At 36.0% G+C, this 21,932-nt stretch overlaps 1 protein-coding gene across 1 annotated transcript; it reads right to left on the bottom strand.

The window, feature by feature from the left end:
* Positions 1-6,193: 6,193 nt before the first annotated feature.
* On the bottom strand, positions 6,194-19,599 carry RBM11 (RNA binding motif protein 11). The gene is made up of 5 exons (XM_004462650.4): positions 19,411-19,599; positions 15,508-15,670; positions 14,080-14,152; positions 10,490-10,586; positions 6,194-8,843 (listed from the first exon to the last, which is right to left on the bottom strand). Exons 1-5 carry the CDS (start codon positions 19,504-19,506, stop codon positions 8,550-8,552), a joined length of 723 nt encoding a protein of 240 aa, XP_004462707.3. The 5' UTR covers positions 19,507-19,599; the 3' UTR covers positions 6,194-8,549.
* Between the last annotated feature and the right edge of the window lie 2,333 nt (positions 19,600-21,932).

Genomic DNA, 21,932 nt, shown 5'->3' with positions numbered 1-21,932 from the left:
AAGCAGTTTACCCTTAGTCACATATTGGAAGCTACAGAACTCAGATTTTAACACAAAGATTACTGCCAGCCACATCTTTACTTTATAATAAATGTATGGATTATGATGTGTATTTTTTAGAGCCTACATCAAAGCACCTGACAAACAAAGGGAATTTATTGTAAAAGTATGGGTTCTCAGGAAAGTTTTTGAATCAGAGTCTCAACTGCCTTTATTACTGTCTTTTGTTTCTGCTTTTCCTTCATGTCTATTCTCTAAAACTCTAAAGGACTTTGCCTTTTCTTATCCATAAGATGGGAAACACGGCTATAGAGAGTTCCTGAGTTTATGTTCTCTGTGCATAGCCACTCATTCTTGTCATCTTTAGTACCTCCTAGTGGAGTCAACCGTGATTGGCACATCTTGGACTGGGTGCCAACCCCGACCAACGTCTTGTGACCAGAAGTGGAAGACAGTAAGGAAGAAACTTGGATTGGCTTAGCCTGGGTCAGGTACATTTAGCTGCTTCTGTGACTAAGGAAGCAGTGTCCTTATATCAAAATGGCTGTTTTAATGTGGACAGCAGTGAGAAGGGAATTGTTTTTAAATGAGATTATTCAGTATGAAGCATTTTGCAGTAAGTGTGTAGGCATAATCAAGTTTCTGAACTTCTCAGATTGAGGACTGGATCCTGAACCATGGTGAATTCAACAATTCCACCATGTAGGGACTCTTGCTAGGCCACTGGCCACCCCCCGTGGTCAATGATTATGTTTTACATTGTAATTTTCTTTGAAATTTCTATATACTCATGTCTCAATTTCAGGTTTCTTTAAGAAGGTGGCATAAAATGTAAATAAGTCAAAATAAAGTGAAGTACTTAAAAGTAGTTAATAATGTGGCATTTCATGTTGCTCATCTTTGTAGGAGGTAGTTTTCTTGTGACCCTCTTCTTCAGCACTCTCTCTCCCTCTCTCCACTAGTCCTTTAATATGTCTTAGCATTTATGTATTACTATGTAGCATATGGTTTTACCAGGAAAAGACAATTGAAACTTGTGGGAATATGGAACTGAAATAGGATGCAATGAGGTGACTGAAGAAGGCTATCCTATCACAAAATGGCTTTACAACACAAAATGCAGGAAAGCTTCCACTTCATTTACTCAAGGTAAGTATAATAGAAATATACACTAAAGCAGAGTCTTTTCACAGAGCCTTATTCTTGATCATACTGATACGTTTATATCTAGGAAAAGTGACAATGAAAGTCAATTCTAGCAAGAGGTAATCATGATCACTGTTAAACAAATTTCACTTCAAAAGCACTATATAGTTACTTAGATTCTGCAAGTAAATCTTTAGTACCAACAGTGTGGTGGGTATTAAGATATAAACATAAGATATACAATAAAAAGCGCTATGAGATTTATATTCTAGCTTTGCTCTGCTGAAACAATATGTATGTGTTTTGGGGGCAACTGAACTTCAGCTTGCTTATCTGTGTAGTGTTATTGTCAGGACTAATGTTTGGCACACAGTATTTTGAATAAACAGCAGTTGTGATATTTTGCCTCTACAGCATCAGGTATGTATTCATCCCTTCATCCACCTATTCATTCACTCACACCCCCAGAAATTAGGTAATGAACATCTCCAGCAGTAAACTAAGAAAGGTTGATTGTCTTTTCCTGCTTTTGCCTGAAAATTTAGTTCTTTGAAGCAGTTCAGTGAATTTATCTCTGATGTTCTTCAAAAAGTACATTATGGTATCCTGTACAAATTCTTTCATGAGGTTCCCAATTACTCCTTGGATATGGTGGATCAGAATGGTTGCCTGAAATTTTTGTTAAAGTTATGGCCTGTGACTGCCCCTATCCTGTTTTCACATACAACCCACAGACTGGACTTTTAGGGCATCTTATCTTTTAATTTTCTGCACTTGACATTTATTTTGAGTTTACCCATGGGCACATATTTTGAGAGTGGAAGTTGGGGCAAATGACTGTCTGATTTGCCATACAAAATCTTCTGCAATAGCTCTGACCTTTCCCACTACCTAGGATGGGCTTTTAACCTCAGGAAAACTATTGAAAAAAAAAATTTCTTTTTAGGAGTACTGGGGATTAATTCCAGAACCTTGTACACTGGAAGCAGGTGCTCAGCTATTGAGCCTCATCTGCTCCCCAATGAGATTTTTTTTTTATTTTGTTTTTAGGAGGTACCAGAGATTGTACCCAGAACTTCGTACATGGGAAACAGGCACTCAATCATCTTGAGCAACATCTGCTCCCCTTTAAATGAATGTTAAAGCAATGGAGTTAATAATTTAAGATGCCTTGATTAAAGAAAGATGGCAGTTTTTCAGACCAAAGTATTGTACAGGCATTTGAACAATTAAAAAAAGTATGATAGATGTCTGTTCAGGAAAGAAAACATAAAAACAAACTGGAAAATTATTTGCAACATATATGAGACAAAACCTAAATTTCTTAAGATAAATAAGATTTTAAAAATCACTAAAAAGTTCTTGCTAAACCTGAATATTGAGACCAGGTAGTTTTATCTCCTCTTCCTCCAAAAACCTGATTAAAACAAGAATAAACACATTTTAAAAAATCATTATTAATTCACAGAGAATGGAAAATCAGACAACAAATTGTTGTATGTTATTTTTTATTTAAGATTTCATTTTATATTTATTTCTCTCTCCTTCCCCTCCTCCCCCTACTGTCTACTTTCTGTGTTCATTTGCTGTGTGCTCTTCTGTGTTTGTTTGCATTTTTGTCAGTGGCACTGGGAATTTCTCTTTTTGTTGTGTCATCTTGCTGTGTCAGCTCTCTGTGTGTGTGGCACCACTCCTGGGCAGGCTGCACTTTTTTTGCATGGGGTGGCTCTCCTTATGGGGTGCACTCCTTGCGTGTGGGGCTCCCCTATGCGGGGGACACCCCTGCGTGGCACGGCACTCCTTGTGCGCATCAGCACTGCGTGTGAGCCAGCTCATCACATGGGTCAGGAAGCCCTGGTTTGAGCCCTGGACCTCATGTGGTAGGTGGATGCTCTTATCAGTTGAGCCAAATCTGCTTCCCCAAACAAATAACCCAAACCAACAAAATCTCTCTTGGTCATGTATCTTCCTCCCATTATAGTCCTCCTCTTCACAACAAAACACTTAAGTTATCTCTTCTTGCAGTCTCCCATTTCTTTCCTTATATTCTTGCTTAAAATCATTCCAATCACATTTCTGTCAGAATCATTCCTCCAAGATGTCTTTTATCAAGGATCAATTCGGAGCCCTCATTTTAAATGAGCTGTCAACATTTGACACAGCTAACCACTTCTTCCTTGAAACACTGTCTTCACGAAAATTCCCAGACATCACATTCTCCTTGTCATTCTATTTTGCTGGTTGGGCCTTCCAATTTCCCTCAGGTACAAACCTTGGCAAGTCCCAGGGTTCAGGTCTTTGTCCTCATTCCTTTCTGTCCACCCTCACTTCCTAGGTGATCTTTAGTCTCAGAACTTTAAACACTTACTTTGTGCCAGTAATTCTAATTTTTAAATCTCTGAGACCTTTCCTCTGGACTCAAGATTTTTATGTACAAGCTTTTTGACATCTCCTTTTCAATGCTATACAAATAAAAATTAACATGTCCTAAATTCTGCCCCTGCTCTCCCCATGAAACATTCTTGTTTATAGCTTTCTCCATAAAATATAATTCTTCCAGTTGCTCTGACCAAGACTCTTAGAGTCATTGTGGACTCTAATCATCTCTCTCTCAATATTAGAATGCTTAGTAAATTGTCAGCTCTGCCTTCAAAATATATCCAGAATCTGACATCTGACCAGTTCCATTGCTATCACTTTGATCTAGATATCTATTATCCCTCATCTGCAAAACTTCAATAGTCTCAATATTTTCACCCTTGTCATACCATCTCCTAAAAACCCACCTCCTGAAGTCCTTACAATGGCCTTTTAACACTTCCATGATCTTCTGACCTCATTTCTCCATCAACTTCCTCTTCCATATTCCAGGCATACTTCAACTTCCTTCTTCCCATACTCCAGGCATGCTTTCTCCTCAGGTCCTTTCCATCTGCTTTCCCCTCAGATATTGACTTGACTGACTTATTCCACTCCTTCAGCATCTCAATCTCTAAATATTCACTGCCTTTTTTCTTTTCCTTAGCAATCATTTATTAACATCTATTTTTACATTTTCTTTTTTATTTTAGTTTCCCACCAGAAGTTCCAGGAGAACAGGGATCTTAAAAATTCTTTTTATAGTGATATCCCAAGTTCATACATCCTTAAGAGGTTGACAAGAATCAAGCTACTTTACTTGTAGAGGTTTAAAACATGGAGCCACTATGGCTCCAAGGAGCTCTAAGGAAAGCTGAAGAGAAGGACTGAAAATGAGGGAAGAGCTGTGAGTCAGTATAGAACCACTGGACTTCTACTCTGTATAGTCAGGTGATTGCTTTTCCTCTTCCCCTGATTTATCTTCTTGAAGAATGGACTCTTCAAGCTCTCCTGTTACACTCTATATTTAGCTTTATTATGTTATAGCATTACCCTGAGATCATTTTTTTCCCCTACTTGTCCATCTACCCCAGTAGACCATAAGTTCCTTGAGTGTTGGGATCATACTTTTATCAATGACACAACCTCAGCACCAAAATCAGTGTTTATAATGGCATCCATTACTTTTGATGAGTTTGCTTAATGAATACACCACACAGAAAATAAAGAAAATCTGAACCAACAGATATTGAGGTGCTAATGACCATTTAGAAATGGAGTGTAGGGTAAATTATCCAGAATAATTCCTGGGTTATTTATCAGGACTCAAATAGTAGTTTGGAACGATCTACACTATCCATTTAAAGAATATTTTATTAGGGTTCCCAAGCAGGGCAGAATATTCGAGCCAATCACTGTTCACTTTAGATTTCTTACAATGGATGCTTTACATGTTTGCTGAATTTGATCCTTCCTAGGGTATATAAGACAGAAAATCACATTTGCTTACATCCTTACATACCAGTTGTCACCTAAATACAGTGCAAGTAAATATGTGGATTTCATAATCCCCTTATATAACTTGATATAACAAGATAGTTTTGGAAGCTTAAAAGGAAATTTTACCCAGAACCAGATAATAGATCGATTGTCCCCACTTGCTAAGGCAGTTTTTACATGTAGATGAGGTAATTTTTGCAAGTTGGGCATCAATCAAGATAAAGAGATTTACCTACAGTTGGGGTTTTTGTGATCTGGTAGAATACATGCTGACCAGGGAGAACAGTGTTATTACCGACCATTTCAGCAAATCTCTGGCAAACTGGAGCAGTTGTGCTCACTGAACCTCCTCAGGTCTGCGGTGTAGAAACTAGTATTATTCTTTCCTAAAAACATGTTGACATTTTGCAGTAAAATGAAATTTATATAGAGATTTATATGACAATGCTCTTCTTTCATAAGAAAATCAAACCCAGTTTATTAATTTGCTTTTTCTTAAAAGGAAATAAACTAATGGGAGACAGAATCTTAACTCCGATGTGGGTAGGCTGGACAGAAACAGAGGTAGAATGTGGACACTTTAAAGAGCCTGAGCTTTGACACAGACCAGAGCAGACATGTTCGTGTACCTTCAGTTCCTTTAGGATGATGTTGTAGGAGTCAATCCTACTACTCTAGCCTTCCTAGACAGAAAAGACAGAACATCAAGTCATCATCCAATAGTATTTAAACCACATGTGCCTTGAGCCATATTCACCCTGATGAATATGCCCAGTCCATAAACATATTTAAACGGAGTTAGGAATGAGCAACTGGTGTCACTTCTCTCTTTTCATCTTGTTCATACTCCCAATAAATGACTTCATTTCCATTTCTTTAAATGTCTGATATCAAGAGTGCTTAATTAGAGTTGGAGTGTGAAAGTGAGGTATGAGGGATTTAAAATGATTCTCTTTAAGTCACAGAACCAAGAGTAGAAGTTGTTACAACCATTAAGGCGCCAGTAAATAGTGAGACAGTGGCCAAAACTGGGCAAAGAATGTTCTGTTTGGGGAAAAAGATTGGGGTAAAATTGAAAGTATTGAGTGTATAGTGCTAATGAGACACCCGGTTGGGTATGTTCATTAAGCACTGGAGAAAATCCTTCAGGGGATGTACAGTTTCAAATTATTGGCAAGAGAGAGAACTCTCACTTACTAATCACCCATCAGTTTATTAATATTTAGTCATACAAGCATACAAGGGAAGACATTGACTACAAGTACTAAATGCCTTCACACCTAGACAATGCTAAAGGAAGTGTAATAATTCTTAACTTTCTTTCATTAAACTCTAAGAAGGTAACCCCAAAACATCATTACATCAGAATTTTATAACGTTACAACAAATGATGATCTTAAAATAATTGCATTTAATGTTGAGATTTCAAAGGTGATATCCTTGTCTAACCAGCTACACATTTGAAAGCATAATCTTTAAGCAAATATTTCAAGGATATATTTTGCCCTCAATCTTTCTCGATCAACTTTGATTCTTTGTGATTTTTCTTGTTTTGCCACTGCCTGATGCATTACAGAAACTCATTTTTTAAAAAAAAATGAGTAGTCATTTTTAAAAAAATGACTACGAGAATATACACTGTCTGATTTTGTTCTCAAATTCCAAGCTTCTTCTGGGACTTGAAGTAGAATGTGTAAATATGTAGTTAAAAATAGATTTTGAACATAAGGAATTAAAATAGGAAAGGAGAAAAAATCTTTAAGGCAAATAATTTAAGTGATTTTTAACTCAAATATATAGCATTGGGGAAAGGGTATCTTAAAATTATGTAACATTATAAATAATAGTAACACTTTAAGGGAAGCTTCATATTTTCTAACATGAAAAGTACCATGGTATAAGGTCAAATTCTCTGGTTGATTCTAGTGTTTTGCCTTGTTAAAACTGCTATAGAGGTAATTCCTGCCTGTGATGAGAAGAGTTGCAAGAATTCCCTTAAGTTTTATGATTTTAGTTCACTTAATAACACTGAGATAATATTCTTAAAAAATATCATTTTTAATTGAAAAAGACGATTCTTAGATACATACTTCCTATAACAATCACAACAAAATAATCTAGGACTAAGGTAAATTGCAGAAAAATTGAAGAAATGGCTGAAATAAAGTTAAAGCACTTAAAGATATATTATTTTCTATTTACACAGAAACACATTTTCCCTTTACCATGATTCTAAGTTGGCAAAAAGAATGTGAATTTAGAAAGAAAAGTCTCATCTTTTTTTAGTGTGACATATTTAGTAATATGATTGTATAGATCAAACTACTTTATGTAGAATTTTGTTTTTCATTTTGATCAGATAAAAACAGTCTAATATTTAAAACTCCATTACATTTTATATTTATAGCCAAAAGCTAATTCAATTTCTCATTTTGTTGAAAATAAATCTTTATTATTTTAAATTAAAAAGATCTGCAAAGTCCTATGCAACATGTAAAAGAAATCTCCAAGCATGGCTTTTCCTATTGATTTGGGCAGTTAATAATCATGTGACATAATTTTTTTCAATTAGCTTTAGTAAATAAATACTTTCATCATTCTAGTTCATGAAGAATTAAAAACTGAACAAAAATGCCCAAATAAACTATATATATTACATTATCTTCTAAAAATAAGTAGACCACAAACAGGAAAATTGATTGGGGCAATAAATATTAAATATTATATAGTAATAAAATACCATTCTATTTACTTATTTATGAAATTATCAAGGTTTGAATATGTTAAATATACCCTCTGAAATCCAGCTTGCAAAAGAGGTGGGTTGTAAATGGTGACAGAGCTAACTAATCTTTTTATATACAAGTAAAAAGTGAGAAATAAAAAGGCAATTATTACTATTTATATACAATCATATCAAATGGGAATGAGCCAAAGGCTAGTCCTGTAATAATCATCTTTCCTTTGCTATCATTTTCATAGCTCCTTACTTGATGTTATAAATTCATAGGAGGGTAAGGCTCAGAAACAATATATTTAGGCATAAAAATAAAACATTATTTAAAGTAATAACACAGGAAACTAAGGCCTGTATATTCAGTCTTCATTAGGAACAACAAACAACTCTTAAATATATGCAGGAGTTTCTTTAAGAAAATCCACAACTCCACTTCTAACCAGAGTCTATTTATAGTTGAGGATTATAGATGACAATCTAGAAAAGCATAGGTCTTATACCTAAGTATTCAGTAAGTAACACCTGATGTATAGTTTAGTGCAATTTCATCATGAGTACTAAAATAAAAGCAACTGAAAGTGCATTTCTTTTGTCAATGGGTCAACAATACCATGACAAATACAAAAAGTTGTATATCATTTTTAAATGTCATTAAAGACCAAAATTGAATATAAAATCAAATAAGTCATATTATTATATATTTTAAAAATGGCAACCATGAAATCACTTATTTGGTAGAATACAGATAAGTTGTTTCTTTTAAAGAACTTAAGACCAGTATAGACAAGTCTTTCAGTTGAATGTGATACTAGTATCTTTTCTTCTTCTTCTTACACTTTCGGAACTTGTGGCTATATTCATTTTCTCTATTGTTTTCTGTGCTACTATCACTATCACTGGTTTGCTTTTGCCTCTTTTGTTTATTCATCTGATAAACATCAGAGTCATTTGGCTGTTGATGAGTCCATTCATAAGAGCTGGGTCCAGCCTCTAGTTCTGGAACATGATTTAGCGAAGAAGACGACAGAGATGGGCTACTGGGAAGTGGTGTTGTCATCTCATAGTAAGGAAGCTGCCACATTGGATTATATGCATGCCACTGCTGTGAAAAAAAGACATTCAGCGACCAAAACAAGCCAAAAACGTTGAAAAAAGTAACATTAGCAGTTTATATGCATTATACAAATAACTATAGGTCAGTCAAACCATGTTTTAGTATGAAAAGGAGAGTGACTTTTTGTAGTAGGGGCGTGCTTGCTTCCTTAAATGGCTAACATAAAGATTAAAGTAGTATTTAGCTTATTACAATATAGATCAGCAGTGACTGACAGAAATTTAACGTAAGCCACATATGTAATCTAGTAGCTTCACTAAAAGAAATAAAAAGAAACAGGTGCTATTAAATAATGCATTTTGTTTATCCTATTATATCCAAAGTATTCAACACAAAATCAATATAAATATTATTAGTGAGATATTTTAAATTCCTTTTTTTAGTATTAAGTCTTTGAAAGCTGCTGTATATTTTATGCTTAACAGTGTGTCTCAATTCAGATACTAAATTTCCATTAAAAAAGTTTTTATCTGAATTCAGAATGCAAAAAATGTAGTTGAAAAAGTATTCACATACCAAAGTTGTTTCCAAGTTCATTTAAAAGTTTTACAATAAGTGCACCAAGTATCCATTTTTAAAATCAACTAAAATCAATTAAAATGAAATAACAAAACAAAAAATCTAAAGGCCATTAAAGATTCAGTTTCTTAGTTACACACATTAACATGGCTACCTACTCCTCAGAACGGTTAAGACAGAGAGGTAACTCCATGTTTTTAAACTAGTGCTTAACTCAAATTTCTAACTATTCAAAGTAGATTAACAGAGATAACACAGGCTTTTTTAGGGTTTCATTCTGTTTTGTTTTGACCTCATCTTTACAAAAGAATAAAAATGCTGAGAAAAACACATGGACAGTTTCAAAAGACAGTTGATTGTTTACTAATACCTTACTATAACTAAGAAGCTTTTTTCCCCAAGAGTTAAAACTATTATTTTTATAGGAAATTTTCTTGCTTACAAAGAAAAAAAATGGATATTTGCAAATATAACACCCTGTGAATCAGAAGACTTGTGTCTAAGCCCCTCAGTCACAAACTGTATAATCTTGGGCTTCTTAATTAATATCCCTGGACCTCCATTGTTTTCTCTATTAAGAATTTGGAAGAAAAATATTCTAAAGTTTCCCTTTAACAGTAAAGACTACAATTAAGATTTCTAGGCCAGAACCATATTTTGGATTGTCTTTGGAATTAATGTGGTTTACTTACTGAGACCTTTCATACAGGTTTGCATTAATTTATAAAGTTTACTGAAAAAAAACCATATCTAAAAGTAATATATTTTTGATTGATGGTCACATGATATAAAAATGCTTCACTAAATGAAATTATTTAATTTTAAAAACCTCTTTTAAAATAGCAATTTAAATGAGATTTCTCTAATCAAACTTTACTTGGACTTCTGTGCTCAATGAATCACCCCCACCATCTGCCTTTTCATTGGCTGTTGGCCGAGGTACAACGTATGGGATTTAAGGTGATTATGTTAGAGCAGCACACCACTGGGGACAGTGCTCACGGTAGCTTCTGCTTTCATCCCAGGTTTAAGAGTTGAGCACCAAATGTTCCAAATAATTTTCATGTTCTTCATAGTGGGCGTCATATACCGAATGAAATGCTTATCAAACTTACCATCTTCTGAAAGAAAAAATATTCTTGAGGTAAAGCAGCATTATTAATTGGCAAGAACTGCATGGGAAGTGAAGATCTGCCCACAACTTCTTCATTCCTTTGGGGAGATAAAAGCAGTTGCAATAAAATGTTGGAACTCCTAAACACAAATGCCCTTACTTCTTTTAAAAATTATAGCTCTTCATGATTAAAAAAAAAACAACTAGAATATAAAATACTGTTTGAGTTAAGATTAACTAACAACCTTAAACACATAAACAAATATTATAATAATAATGCAGTAGCATAGCAGGACCTTAAACCTTATGAAGAACTAATACTGAAACTTATGTATTTAGAATCACATTTGACTTTCTGATAGAAAAAAATTTTAACTGTGTTAACTGTATTAAAAACAAAGAACATGTACATGGTAACAGAGCAAAGCAAGTTAATAATCACCAAGAGAACAATTCACTATCTTCATCTTCTGCAGGTATAAAAATTTTAAAAAGGTAGAAATTTTCCTTTCTTTTTGAAGGCATCTTTATTATTCAACTATGAAAATTATGATCTTTCCTAAATATACTGCTGATGGTATCATGGAGGCAGATTTGCTGATTTCTTCCACTTATCAATTAATAGAAAGAAAATACCCACTTTAAAAACTGCAGTCTCAAAATCTCATTTATAAATGCAATGTTTGTTTTTATGGAAATTTTCAATAAATTTAAATGACTCAAATGCAGGCTATATTCTATAGCTAGTCTCCAACAGTCTACTTTCTATATAGTACACCACAATTTAAATGACACTACTACTAATCCTTAGGAGAAGAAGTACACTGTGGGGAAGGGTGAAATGTCCACAGGAAGCAAAGACAAAGATGAGGGAAGGGGAATAACAGTGAGCAGTCACACGGATAGGCAGAGACCCACTTCTAAATGGTGAGAGACTATCTCAGAACCAGTAGAAGACGGAACTTCATAAAGGAAGGAATTAGACAGGTGTCACTTGTTACAGAAGAGTAACCTGGATGAACACTTGATTAGAAGGTTTTTGGTTATCTTCAAATGAGCAGCTTCCCTAACAGTGGAGTCATTTCATAGATGGAAAGGGGTTGAGGGGTAAATGGGGAATAAAATTGAGAAAGATGAAAGTTTTTTTTTTTAGCGAAAGAAAAGGAAAAAAATTGAACAACCTGAGTAGGAGACACAGGGGTTCAGGGAGCCCAGAGCACGTATGTGGGGAAAATGAGGGGAAAAGAAAGAAGAAACTGGATGAAAGGGAACAAAGTTAGAGTAAGGAAAACACGAACACAGCATCAGAGGCAGTGAAATTAGCCCTGTTATAAAAATAGCTGCAAATTCCTTAAAACTACTATCTTTCTTCTTTGAATCTCAGGGCATACATAGTTATCTGAACAGAGGAACCACATGTAAATTGGGAAATAGTCGTTAAAAACAAAAGTGGCAATAAGAAGCATAAAATCCCATTTCTAAGAAGCATAAAATCCCATTTCTAAGGAAGACCAGTGAAAAGCAGGATATCACCTGGCACCATATCCCTCTGCATATCACTTCTAGAAAATAATTAACCTAGTCCTATACTTCCTTTAAAGTATAACAAATGCTGGAGAATAAAGTACTACCTATGAAGTGTAGTATTATGGAATATACAGGTAATTCCGATCTTCTACTCTAGATTTAGTGATGATCTGGACACAACATATCAAAATAGAGAATACAAGAGTTTTATTGCCATCTTCCTTCTAGTCTTTCCTCCTTCACCCAAATCCTAATATCTTCATTTCTAACTCCTGAGGGTAAAAAAGAGAGCTATATTCTTTCACATGGTACTTTTAAAGAGGGGATGCTCTTAAACAAGTACATGGCTTGATTCATAAGTCTACAATGCTTATCCTACTAAGGAAGTAATCCTTTTCTTTATTTTTCTAACACTTGCTGAATACTTTTATGTACTCAGTACTTGTAAGACCTTACGTTATAAAATTATTACAGTTATTATAATAACCTTTTGAGTTATTATACTCATTTTAGAGATGGGGCCTAGAGAAGTAAAATAAATTGTCCAGGGTCACAAAGTAGAATGGCAGAGGCAGATTCAAAATCAAATCATCTGATTTCAGTACCTACTTAACATCTCCTGGTTTCACTGATGTAGAAAGGCTGGGGCAAATGAAGATGTGGAGCACACACTTGTTTTATTTGGGGAATAGTAAGCCTGCAGCATTTGCCAGTTACAAGAATCCATTCTCCTAAGCCTTAGAGGTCAGAGGTAGTTAACAGACATTGGAGGCTCCGCTGTACTGTTGCTTACTTGAGAATATTTAGTTTTGCCATTAAGATGAAAAGACAAACAGAATGGATGAAACTCATAAGAAATGCTAAATGCAGACTGTAAATAAGCTAATAGTTTAAGAGACAGAGATGAAACAGTGTGAGGGTAAGAAAGTAATTTGTGAGACAAGGGAGAATTTATAATATGTGTTAAATATAGATAGTAAATAAGTCTGTACCCTGTAAGACATGCCAAAGATAGGTGGAATAAACAAAATTTGATGTAACTAATAAGAGTGTTACTTATAGATAGAAAGTAGCAGAAAGACTAAGTCAGATCACAACACCTCTGTGCTAACAGTTATGCTTCTCTTGTCTTTGCTATGCCTAAGGAACTCAGATAAAGTCTATGACTGGCTAATAGGCTAACAGGTGAGCTACTTCTGTGGTCAGATGTATTTGCCCCTACATCTCTGAGACAGCAAGTGATTGACACTAGCCCAGGAACTTTCCATCTGTAGGACACCCCTGCTCAATGCTCAACTCTAGGCTCTGTAGCCACAGATCGGTGGGAAAGGCAAATGCAGCACAGAGATAAGACATATGAATATTAGTATAACCAAGACTCAGGTAGCACAGTCCTTCTGTCCATTTTCACCCTATCCTAAATGTGCTAATATGTCCAATCTTTCTTATTGCTTTTCATTATGTTTCTAAATTGATTTAATAAACGGTGTGATACAGGTTTCTTAATTTTGTCTGTGAAACTTTTGGCCTATAACTACTGGGACAGTTTGCCTGATAGTATACTTGGAGACTACCATTGCACCATGTAATCAGCCTGAACAAAATTTAGAATATTTTGAAAAACAAAACAAAAATTATAACCTGAATGACTGAATGTCAGAAGGCTTAGTTTCAAGCCTGGAACTACTGCTTATTATCTTTGTTATATTGAGAACTGGTTAACTTTTGTATATCTAGTTCTTCAAACGTAAAATATGGATAATATCTCTATCTCAATGAGATTTTAGATGTTAAAATTATTTAACCATGAAAATCACACTGTAAAAGATAAAGACTACTGTAAAACTAAGAACACGATAAAGAACTCTACCTTCTATTTCTGAAAATAAGATCAAACTTTAAATAAAAACATCTTTGTCAATCTTTATGATTTCAGAAAAATAAATTAATTTTATCCTACATCTAAACAGTAAGGTTTTACAATTGTCCAGAATATATCAAAACTCTAACTGGTACAATAACATTTATTTGCTTTATCTTTGAGAAAAATATATTTTTAATTACCTGTAACTGTGTGAACTTGTCTTAACACAGTTCTCAAAAATTTGGTTAGTTGGTTCAGAAGAACGAGAACTCCCTTAAGAAATAAAATAAGGGATTATTTCATGGTACAATTTTTTTGAGTTTCAACATTAAATCGTAAAAAAAAAACCCAAAACAGAAAAGGTGTAGTATTACTACAAAATGCCCATACTCATATAAGGTATTTTACAGATATTTACAGCTTGTTTACATTCCTATAAACAAATTATAATCAAGTTTTATCCAAAGCAATAGCAGGAAAGAATGATGATGTTGGCAAGGGCTATACATGATACAGGACATTGTTCTATTCTACATGCATCTAAACTAAAAACAGTAATTAATCACTGTTATTTCCCTCAAGTGTAGAAAACGTGAATTCTCTGCAATTCATTGACAAATACCAATTCAGCTTTACACAGAATGCTACCCAGCTGGCTAGGGAGATGGCAGACATATTATGTGCTGCTAACCTCTACAAGTTAACTGGACAGTACATGAGAACATGATATAGTCTCTTTTCTTTGCAAAAACATTAAAAAAGAAGAACCAAAAAGAGAAGTTATTTTCCTTTGCAACAAGGTATTGTATTATTATTCTATTTGTTTGTTTTTAGTATAGCTAGAGGAATATGTAACAAAAATAACATACATCAATAAGCTTGAAACCACTTAGGGGGTGGCATAATTACTGCATAGATTATCAGATGGCCTCTATCAGTCCCTCAAAATGCGAAAGGAACAGCGTAATAGTATAAATTACTCAGCCAGCATGCATCAAATCATAGATGATGAGCTCCTGACATGCATGGAGGAGAAGGCATTCTGAGGCCATTCACATCAGGAAGATTTCCTTGGTCACTGAGCACTAGTAAGGGTCACTCTGGCTCTGTCTTCAGTGCCTCTGCTCTCACAGGGGCTTAGATTCAGGGCAGTATGTATAGGCAGGTTTCCCCAGGAGGACTAATGCACCCACCCTATCTTCCAATTAGTAGGTATTTGATACTATATGTTAACAGTGACAAGAAGATGAGCAATGTCTGGAGAAAGAAATACAGCATTACTATATAAAGCCAGAATTGCTTTATAAAAAAAGTCCCCAGCTTTTTAGACTGTACAATTTATTAGAGCCAATAGCAACCATCAAAGTTACTTTCTCAGTGGTACTAAAATAGAACAGTTAACAGGTTAATATAGAAAAGATGCTATGGGGTTGGCAATGTAACTGGCATGCTAATCAATTATATAACATTATGAATTAGACATCTGTTCTGACAAAATTTCAGACACTTTTTTTGGTCTTCTACTATATAGAAAATAAAATGCTTATGGCCCTGAGAACAGCAAACACAATAAACACTTAAAACAGAGTTTTGTATCACAACAAAGATTCGCCAGTGACAGGACCTACCAAATCGATACTGCACATTAATTGGTCTTCCATATAAACGAATTCCATTCAGCAGAGCTATGGCATAAGATACTGATTCTGGGTGTTTAAAGCAAACAAATCCAAAAGACTTCGGCTTTCCTTCTCTGTCTTTGCATATAGTCACTTTGGTTAACGGCCCAGCCTATAAGAAACTTAAAAATTATTTTCTCATAAATCCAAAGATTTTTTTTACACCCAGATAAATCAAGTGAACTTAATTGCAGACTGAAAAGTCTGTTAGCAATGGCTTTATGTTGCTCTGCTAGTAATGTACTTCCTAACAATAAGCATCACACTTCATCACACTTTCTTGGTATTTTCTAGTTCATCAAAGAAACATGCATAGCATTAAGATCAGGAAATAACAGGTAATCGCTTCAAATCTGAAAAGAGAAGTAACTCTTCTTTAAGGCTTAACAAAACAATTTAGACAGCATTTAAATCTATGATTAAAACACTACTTTGTCTCCAAATGTATTAATAGTATATATCTAAAAAATAATTGAAATGACAAACTCAGTGTTAGTTGACCAAACAGCAAAAAAGGTGGCAACATTATATCTTAGTCTAATTTTTCTGTCAAAAAGGTTAAAGATTTTTACAAGAACTACATATATCAGGTCTTGTGACCCGGTGATCCTATTAGGAAAATATTCCCAAAGGAAAAAAATTTTTAATATGATTAAGGTTTTTAAGTAGCTGCATTGTTTATAAGAGTAAAAAAATTAAAAAGACTATAAATCCAACAACTGGATAATATTATTACATAGAATAAAATGGAATTAATTAAAATGGTATAAAATACCATAACATTATAAATATTCAGATTATACTGACAAACCTAGAAGTAATAAAGAGCAAAAAGTAGAGCGCAAATTTGCAGAAGAGTGTAAATTACAACTAAGAAAACATTATCTCCACACAGTGATAAAGATCAGAAGAAGTACTCACAAAACATTGTTATAACAGCTGAGATTTAATGGTTCATCTATTGGTGGTTTTTATTTGTTTGTTTGTTTGTTTAGGAGGTCCCAGGGATTGACTCCAGAACCTAGTACATAAGCAGGCATGCAACCAACTGAACTATACCAGCTCCACTCGTGTTTTAATCGTACTTTAATGCTTGATTAGTTTTCCCTGAAGAGTTGGATAAATGTTTAATAAATTGCTTTTAATCTAAAGAAAAGTATCTTTAAAATGATGGTATACTCTAGGATTTGGTCCTCTTCATTCTTCTGCTCTTCCAGGGACTAGCTCATCCTCCCTTTGGCTTCAACACCACCTCATCGACAAATCCAGTTTTTCCCATTCATGACTCTTTCACGGAGACAAAGCCTCCTACATACCTCCTTGTGAGTGTACTTCAAACAACATATTTGAATTTGAATCCATTATCTTTGCCTCTTAAATATCTATTCCAGTATTCCTTATCTCAGGAAAAAGTACAAATATATTAAAGCCTGATTTTTCCACTTCCAAAGAGTATGAAAGAAACTGGTAAAAGGATACAGAGAAAATAAAGTAACACCAGTTAGTAATTTTTACTACCAATATTAAATATATAGACTCACAAAGAGAGAGAACACGCTGAATTTGATTTTTGACATACTAAATTTACATAAGTCAAAGCATTTTTACAGATAAAATTCAAGAGTATTTGCTTATCAACAACAATCATATCATCTTACAGTCTTATTAATTAAACCAGAATGAAACACAAGCAGTGGTAGAGTTGCCAAGTTTTGGTAGGTTTTGCTGGGTTGAAAGCCTTGCTAAAAGATATTTCATTTCAGCAAATTCTTCCAGATTATAGAAGTACCTTGGAAAAAGTAAAAATGTGTGCTTGGTTGTTCTGATCTAAAAAGAGATTTATATCCTGTTTAAGTGGAAAAAGAATTTCTAAAAAAAATGGCAAGAATACATATTGTCTATATGTGCATAGAAGACATCACATGTCCTATCCCACCTTCCCCACCACCATCTTTTCTTTTTTAAGGGTCAGTATGAAAGAAGCTTTCTGGAAGAAAGGAACTATAATTAATTTTTTTTCAATTTAAAGTGAAAGCTTCAAATAATATAATTGGGGAAAATAATTATAGAAAAGGACAAGTCATTAAATAGAACTGACAGGGAAGTGGATGTGGCTCATGTGATTAGGGTCCTGTCTACCATATAGGAGGTTCAGGGTTTGATTCCCGGGGCCTCCTGGTGATGGTAAGCTGGCCCATGTGAAGTGCTGGTGCAGCAAGATGATGCAAAAAAAGAGACAGAGAGGAGAGACAATAAGACACCGGAGACCAGGGAGCTGAGGTGGGGCAAGACACTGAGCATCTCTCTCCCACTCTGGAAGGTCCAAGAATCAGTTCCCCGTGCCACCTAAAAGAGAAGACAAGCAGACACAGAAAAACACAGAGCAAATGGACACAGAAAGCAGACAGCAAGCACTAAAAAAGACATCTTTGGGGGTGGGAGGTGGGGATAAATAAATCTTTAAAAAAAAAATTAGAGCTGATAAAAAAAGAAAATTTACTAAACTAATGGAAAATTAAGATACACATAAAGTCTTAAAATCAACAATATTTTTCTAATAATAAAAAAATACTCTGCCCAGGAAAATAAAACTTCCTGGAAAGAATTCTAAATAAATATAGGTTACAATATTCAATAATTTATCAAATTGTATTTTTAACTAACAGAGGTGTAATTGGGTTAAATTTAGAGAAAGGTAGGCCCTTTCAAGGCCAAATAAAGAATTCATTTTCTCCCCTGTTAAACTCATACTCAGCGCTAAAAGTTTAGCTCTGCTATTATATTCTTTGGAGCTTTCTCTTATTCTGATAGGGGGCAGTCACTCTTTCAGCAAACAGTTAAGTGCCAGGCTCAGTTCTGTTTTACGTGGATTAGATAATTTAAGCCTCACAACCACATCATATTGTAGGTAACTTTACTCCTATTTAACATTTACGAAAACTGAGATACTCATTTACTCGCCCAAAGTCACAGCTGGCCTCAGAGCTAACACTTTAAACCACTCCACAATACCATATACCCCTCTGATTGGTAGATTATTCTAAATGATTGTAACTATTTTTCAGTTTCCCCTTTTAGAAACACCAAGGGCTGTCTCTTTAAATTTGTATGCCCAGCATTCTGGTGTTTGCGATGTAGTTCTGTATCTTTAAACAGTTAAATGAACGGCTGCCTGAGGATATCGCTTTAGCCAGGAAGACCCAGGTGTAAACAGTAGGTGAGTGTTTAGAGGAGACAGAAGGTTTAATCCTGAGGAAAGAACCTGCGAGGAGGTCTCGGAAAGTTGCGGAAGGTCCCCTGGGTATCAAAGAAAGAGAAAAGGCTGCGAATCAATAGGCGACAGTCATGGGACGTCGGCTGCCCGGGTCACCTCAAATCTCACCTATCAAACTGCAGTCCAAGTGCCCTCCACCCGGAAAGGCTCGTTGGAATAACGGACAGGGAAACAAGTTAAAAGCTATTTCTCTCATTTCGGGAGACGCAGGCACGAAGGTGCTTATACCTGAAGGCAGACAGTGACAGGGCTGTTTTCTGCTCTGCGGGGACCCCAGGCCGTGGCGGCTCCGCGAAGCCCTCCCTCGGGGCTGGGCTGAGCTTGGGGGGCGCCCCGTCCCCGCCCACCCCAGGACTCTGCAGTGGGGATGGCTATGGGGGCGCACACTCTGACACCTCACTTCTCAGCCTCTCACCTAGAGACAAGTGCGCCAAAGCCAAAATAAATGAAAACCAAATCGCTGGACCGGGAGCCGCGGGGGCGGCCGAGCTCGGTGGTGCAGGGGCGTCCCGTCCCCGGGCTGCGCTGCCGGCGCGACGCGCCCGGCTCCCCCGCCGCCCCTTCCCGGTGGACGGTACCTGAAGGAACAGCTCGTAAAGAATTTCCTCCCGTACTCGGGCCTCTAAATTCCCCACAAACACGGTCCTGTCGGCCTCCTCCTGAGCAGGAAACATCCCTCCGGCCTCAGCCCGAGGACGGAGGAGGCACTGCGTCCTCAACCCCACACCCGCTAGACGGCGCCGCCCGGGATGGAGGAGGCGGGGCCGACGACCGGAGCGTGCGCGCCGGGGCGGAGCGAGGCGACGGGGCCCCGCCCCCAGCCCAGGCCCCGCCCCCAGCCCAGGCCCCGCCCCCGGCCCCGCGGCCCTGGCCACGCCCCTGCTCTGAATGGAGTTGGGGAAGATAGGAGAAGAGTATGGGAGATTAGGGGGGCGAGTAACAATGATTCGTACTCAGGGGACTTTGCCCTTTCACTGGTGGGGTGTCCCTCCAAAATGAGGTTTGATTTTAAATTTATTCAACCGCATTTTAAAAAAATGACTGTAGAAAGAATTTAAGACATAGTAACTCCTCCCACAAGGACTTCCAAGTTAATGGAAGAAGATTGTCTCCAAAGAATAAATGAGCAAATCAATTGAATTTTAAAATTAAATCATACATAAAATAAATTTTGAAAGGAAGAAGGGATGCATGCAGGTAGATACAATAGAGTGCTAGAATTAAAGTTTAGGAAGCGCTAACTAGGTAAGTCGGAGATTTTGGCAGCAAAGGTTTTGGGTGGACTCTGGAAGGCATTTGAAGATGAGAGAACAGCCTATACCACTAGAGACTGGAAAACACAGCGACTTCTATGGATGAAACAGAGCGAAGGCTGTGGACTTTGATTCAAGGAAGTACTTTGTATTCTATGTTCCAGCGTAAAGAGTTGATTCTTACATGAGGATTTTAGAAATAAAATTCTAAAAACCGTAAAGAAAGGAGGAAGAAAAAGAAAGGAGGAAGGCAACTTAGAATCCGGTACTGTGATAAATCAACGGTCACCTGTTCCTTCCCTCCCTTCCTACCTTCCTTCCCTCTTTCCTTCCTTCCTTTCTTTATTGTTCTCTGTTAACTCTCCATTCTGTGTGCATGCCTTTATATAATTTTAGCCAGTGCATATATACAGATTTATATTGTGTTTTACCTTAAGCAGGAGGGTGACATAATCAGACTTATTTTTACATGATTATTGTAATAGTTAGATGATTTCTATGGAGTTAATCATAGCTTGGCGGATGAGTAGGACAAAGAATCCAAGGCTAGCAATTACGCTGTTATAAATAGTCAAAGAAAGGGAACAGATCTCTTAAAGAAAATGGCAGAAGGGAAAGAGAATAGAGGCCAGATTTGGGAAAAAAAACAACAAACATTTGGAAGGTAGAATTTGTGAGTTTTTAAATGTGGAGAAAAAAGAAGATTGACACAGGTGTGACTGGAGTAACTTATTTGGGGAAACATAAGAATTTGAGATGAATGCAAATGTACTGTGTATTGTAGTGGGTAAGGAGAAATGTGTAGGTGGGACTCTAAGAGAAGAAAATCTCCCTCTATTCTTCATGGTCGATGTGACAATTACTGTGCTACGTGGGCACAGCAGTATTAGGATTCTATTGGTAAATGAACACTTGGAAAGGCAAAGAGGAGTATGGCAAGAACAGATATTGAACTTTGGAAAAGAGATTGAAAAACTCCTTCCTGACACCTCAAACATAAGAATTCTCCAATAAAGCAAGATAAGTTAAAATTCAAAATGTGTAAGTAACAGTGTGAAGAGGGAAGGCAAAATTAAATCCTAGATTCTGGTTAGTCATTATGCCTTGCTGTGACTTTAGTATGCCTGTGAATATAAATGCTCAATAGCTTAAGAGGCAGAGGAAGTGTAAAGGAAGTCAATGAGGCATGGGGAGAAGAGAGCCAGAAGAGGAGAGGAAAGCAATAAATGAGAGTGAGACCCAGGACTGTTATTGGAAGACACACTGACAATCCAATTCTCATATTTTTCTTGTAATCAGAAGCTTACCACTCTTCAGTATTCAGCATTTTCCGTCTCAAGTATCATATTTTAGATTTAGCTCATTTTTTTCCCCCAGGATCCTACAGTAGTTGCATGTTTAGTTTATTAAGAAAACGCCAAACTCTTTTTCAGACAGTGCCTGTACACTCTTACTTTAGTAATCCAGTTTCTATGAATCCTTCCAGCATTTGGTTTTGTCACTGTAATTTTAGCTATTTCAATAGGTGTGCAGTGATATTGTGTTTTTTAAAAATCAATTTTATCAAAACATATTAATATAGCATACAATCTATCCAAAGTGTATAATCAATTCACCTCTCAATCTGTTCCCTGCCATATATAGAGCTGCTATTTCATTTCCATTTCTCTAAGTTATTTTGTATATTCATATTTTTCTTAAGCAATTTTTTCTATTTTATTAATACATATTAACAAAGCATAAATCCATTCAAAGAGTACAATCGATGGTATTCGGTGTAATTACATGTTTGTGCATTCATCACCCCAATTACTCCCAGAGCACTTTCATTATTCCAGTAATAATAA

The sequence above is a fragment of the Dasypus novemcinctus genome, chromosome 4 (genome assembly GCF_030445035.2).
Source record: "Dasypus novemcinctus isolate mDasNov1 chromosome 4, mDasNov1.1.hap2, whole genome shotgun sequence".
In the NCBI taxonomy this organism is placed as follows: Eukaryota; Metazoa; Chordata; class Mammalia; order Cingulata; family Dasypodidae; genus Dasypus; species Dasypus novemcinctus.
The sequence above is the reverse complement of the archived record's forward strand: the minus strand, read 5'-3'. Positions and strand labels throughout refer to the sequence as shown.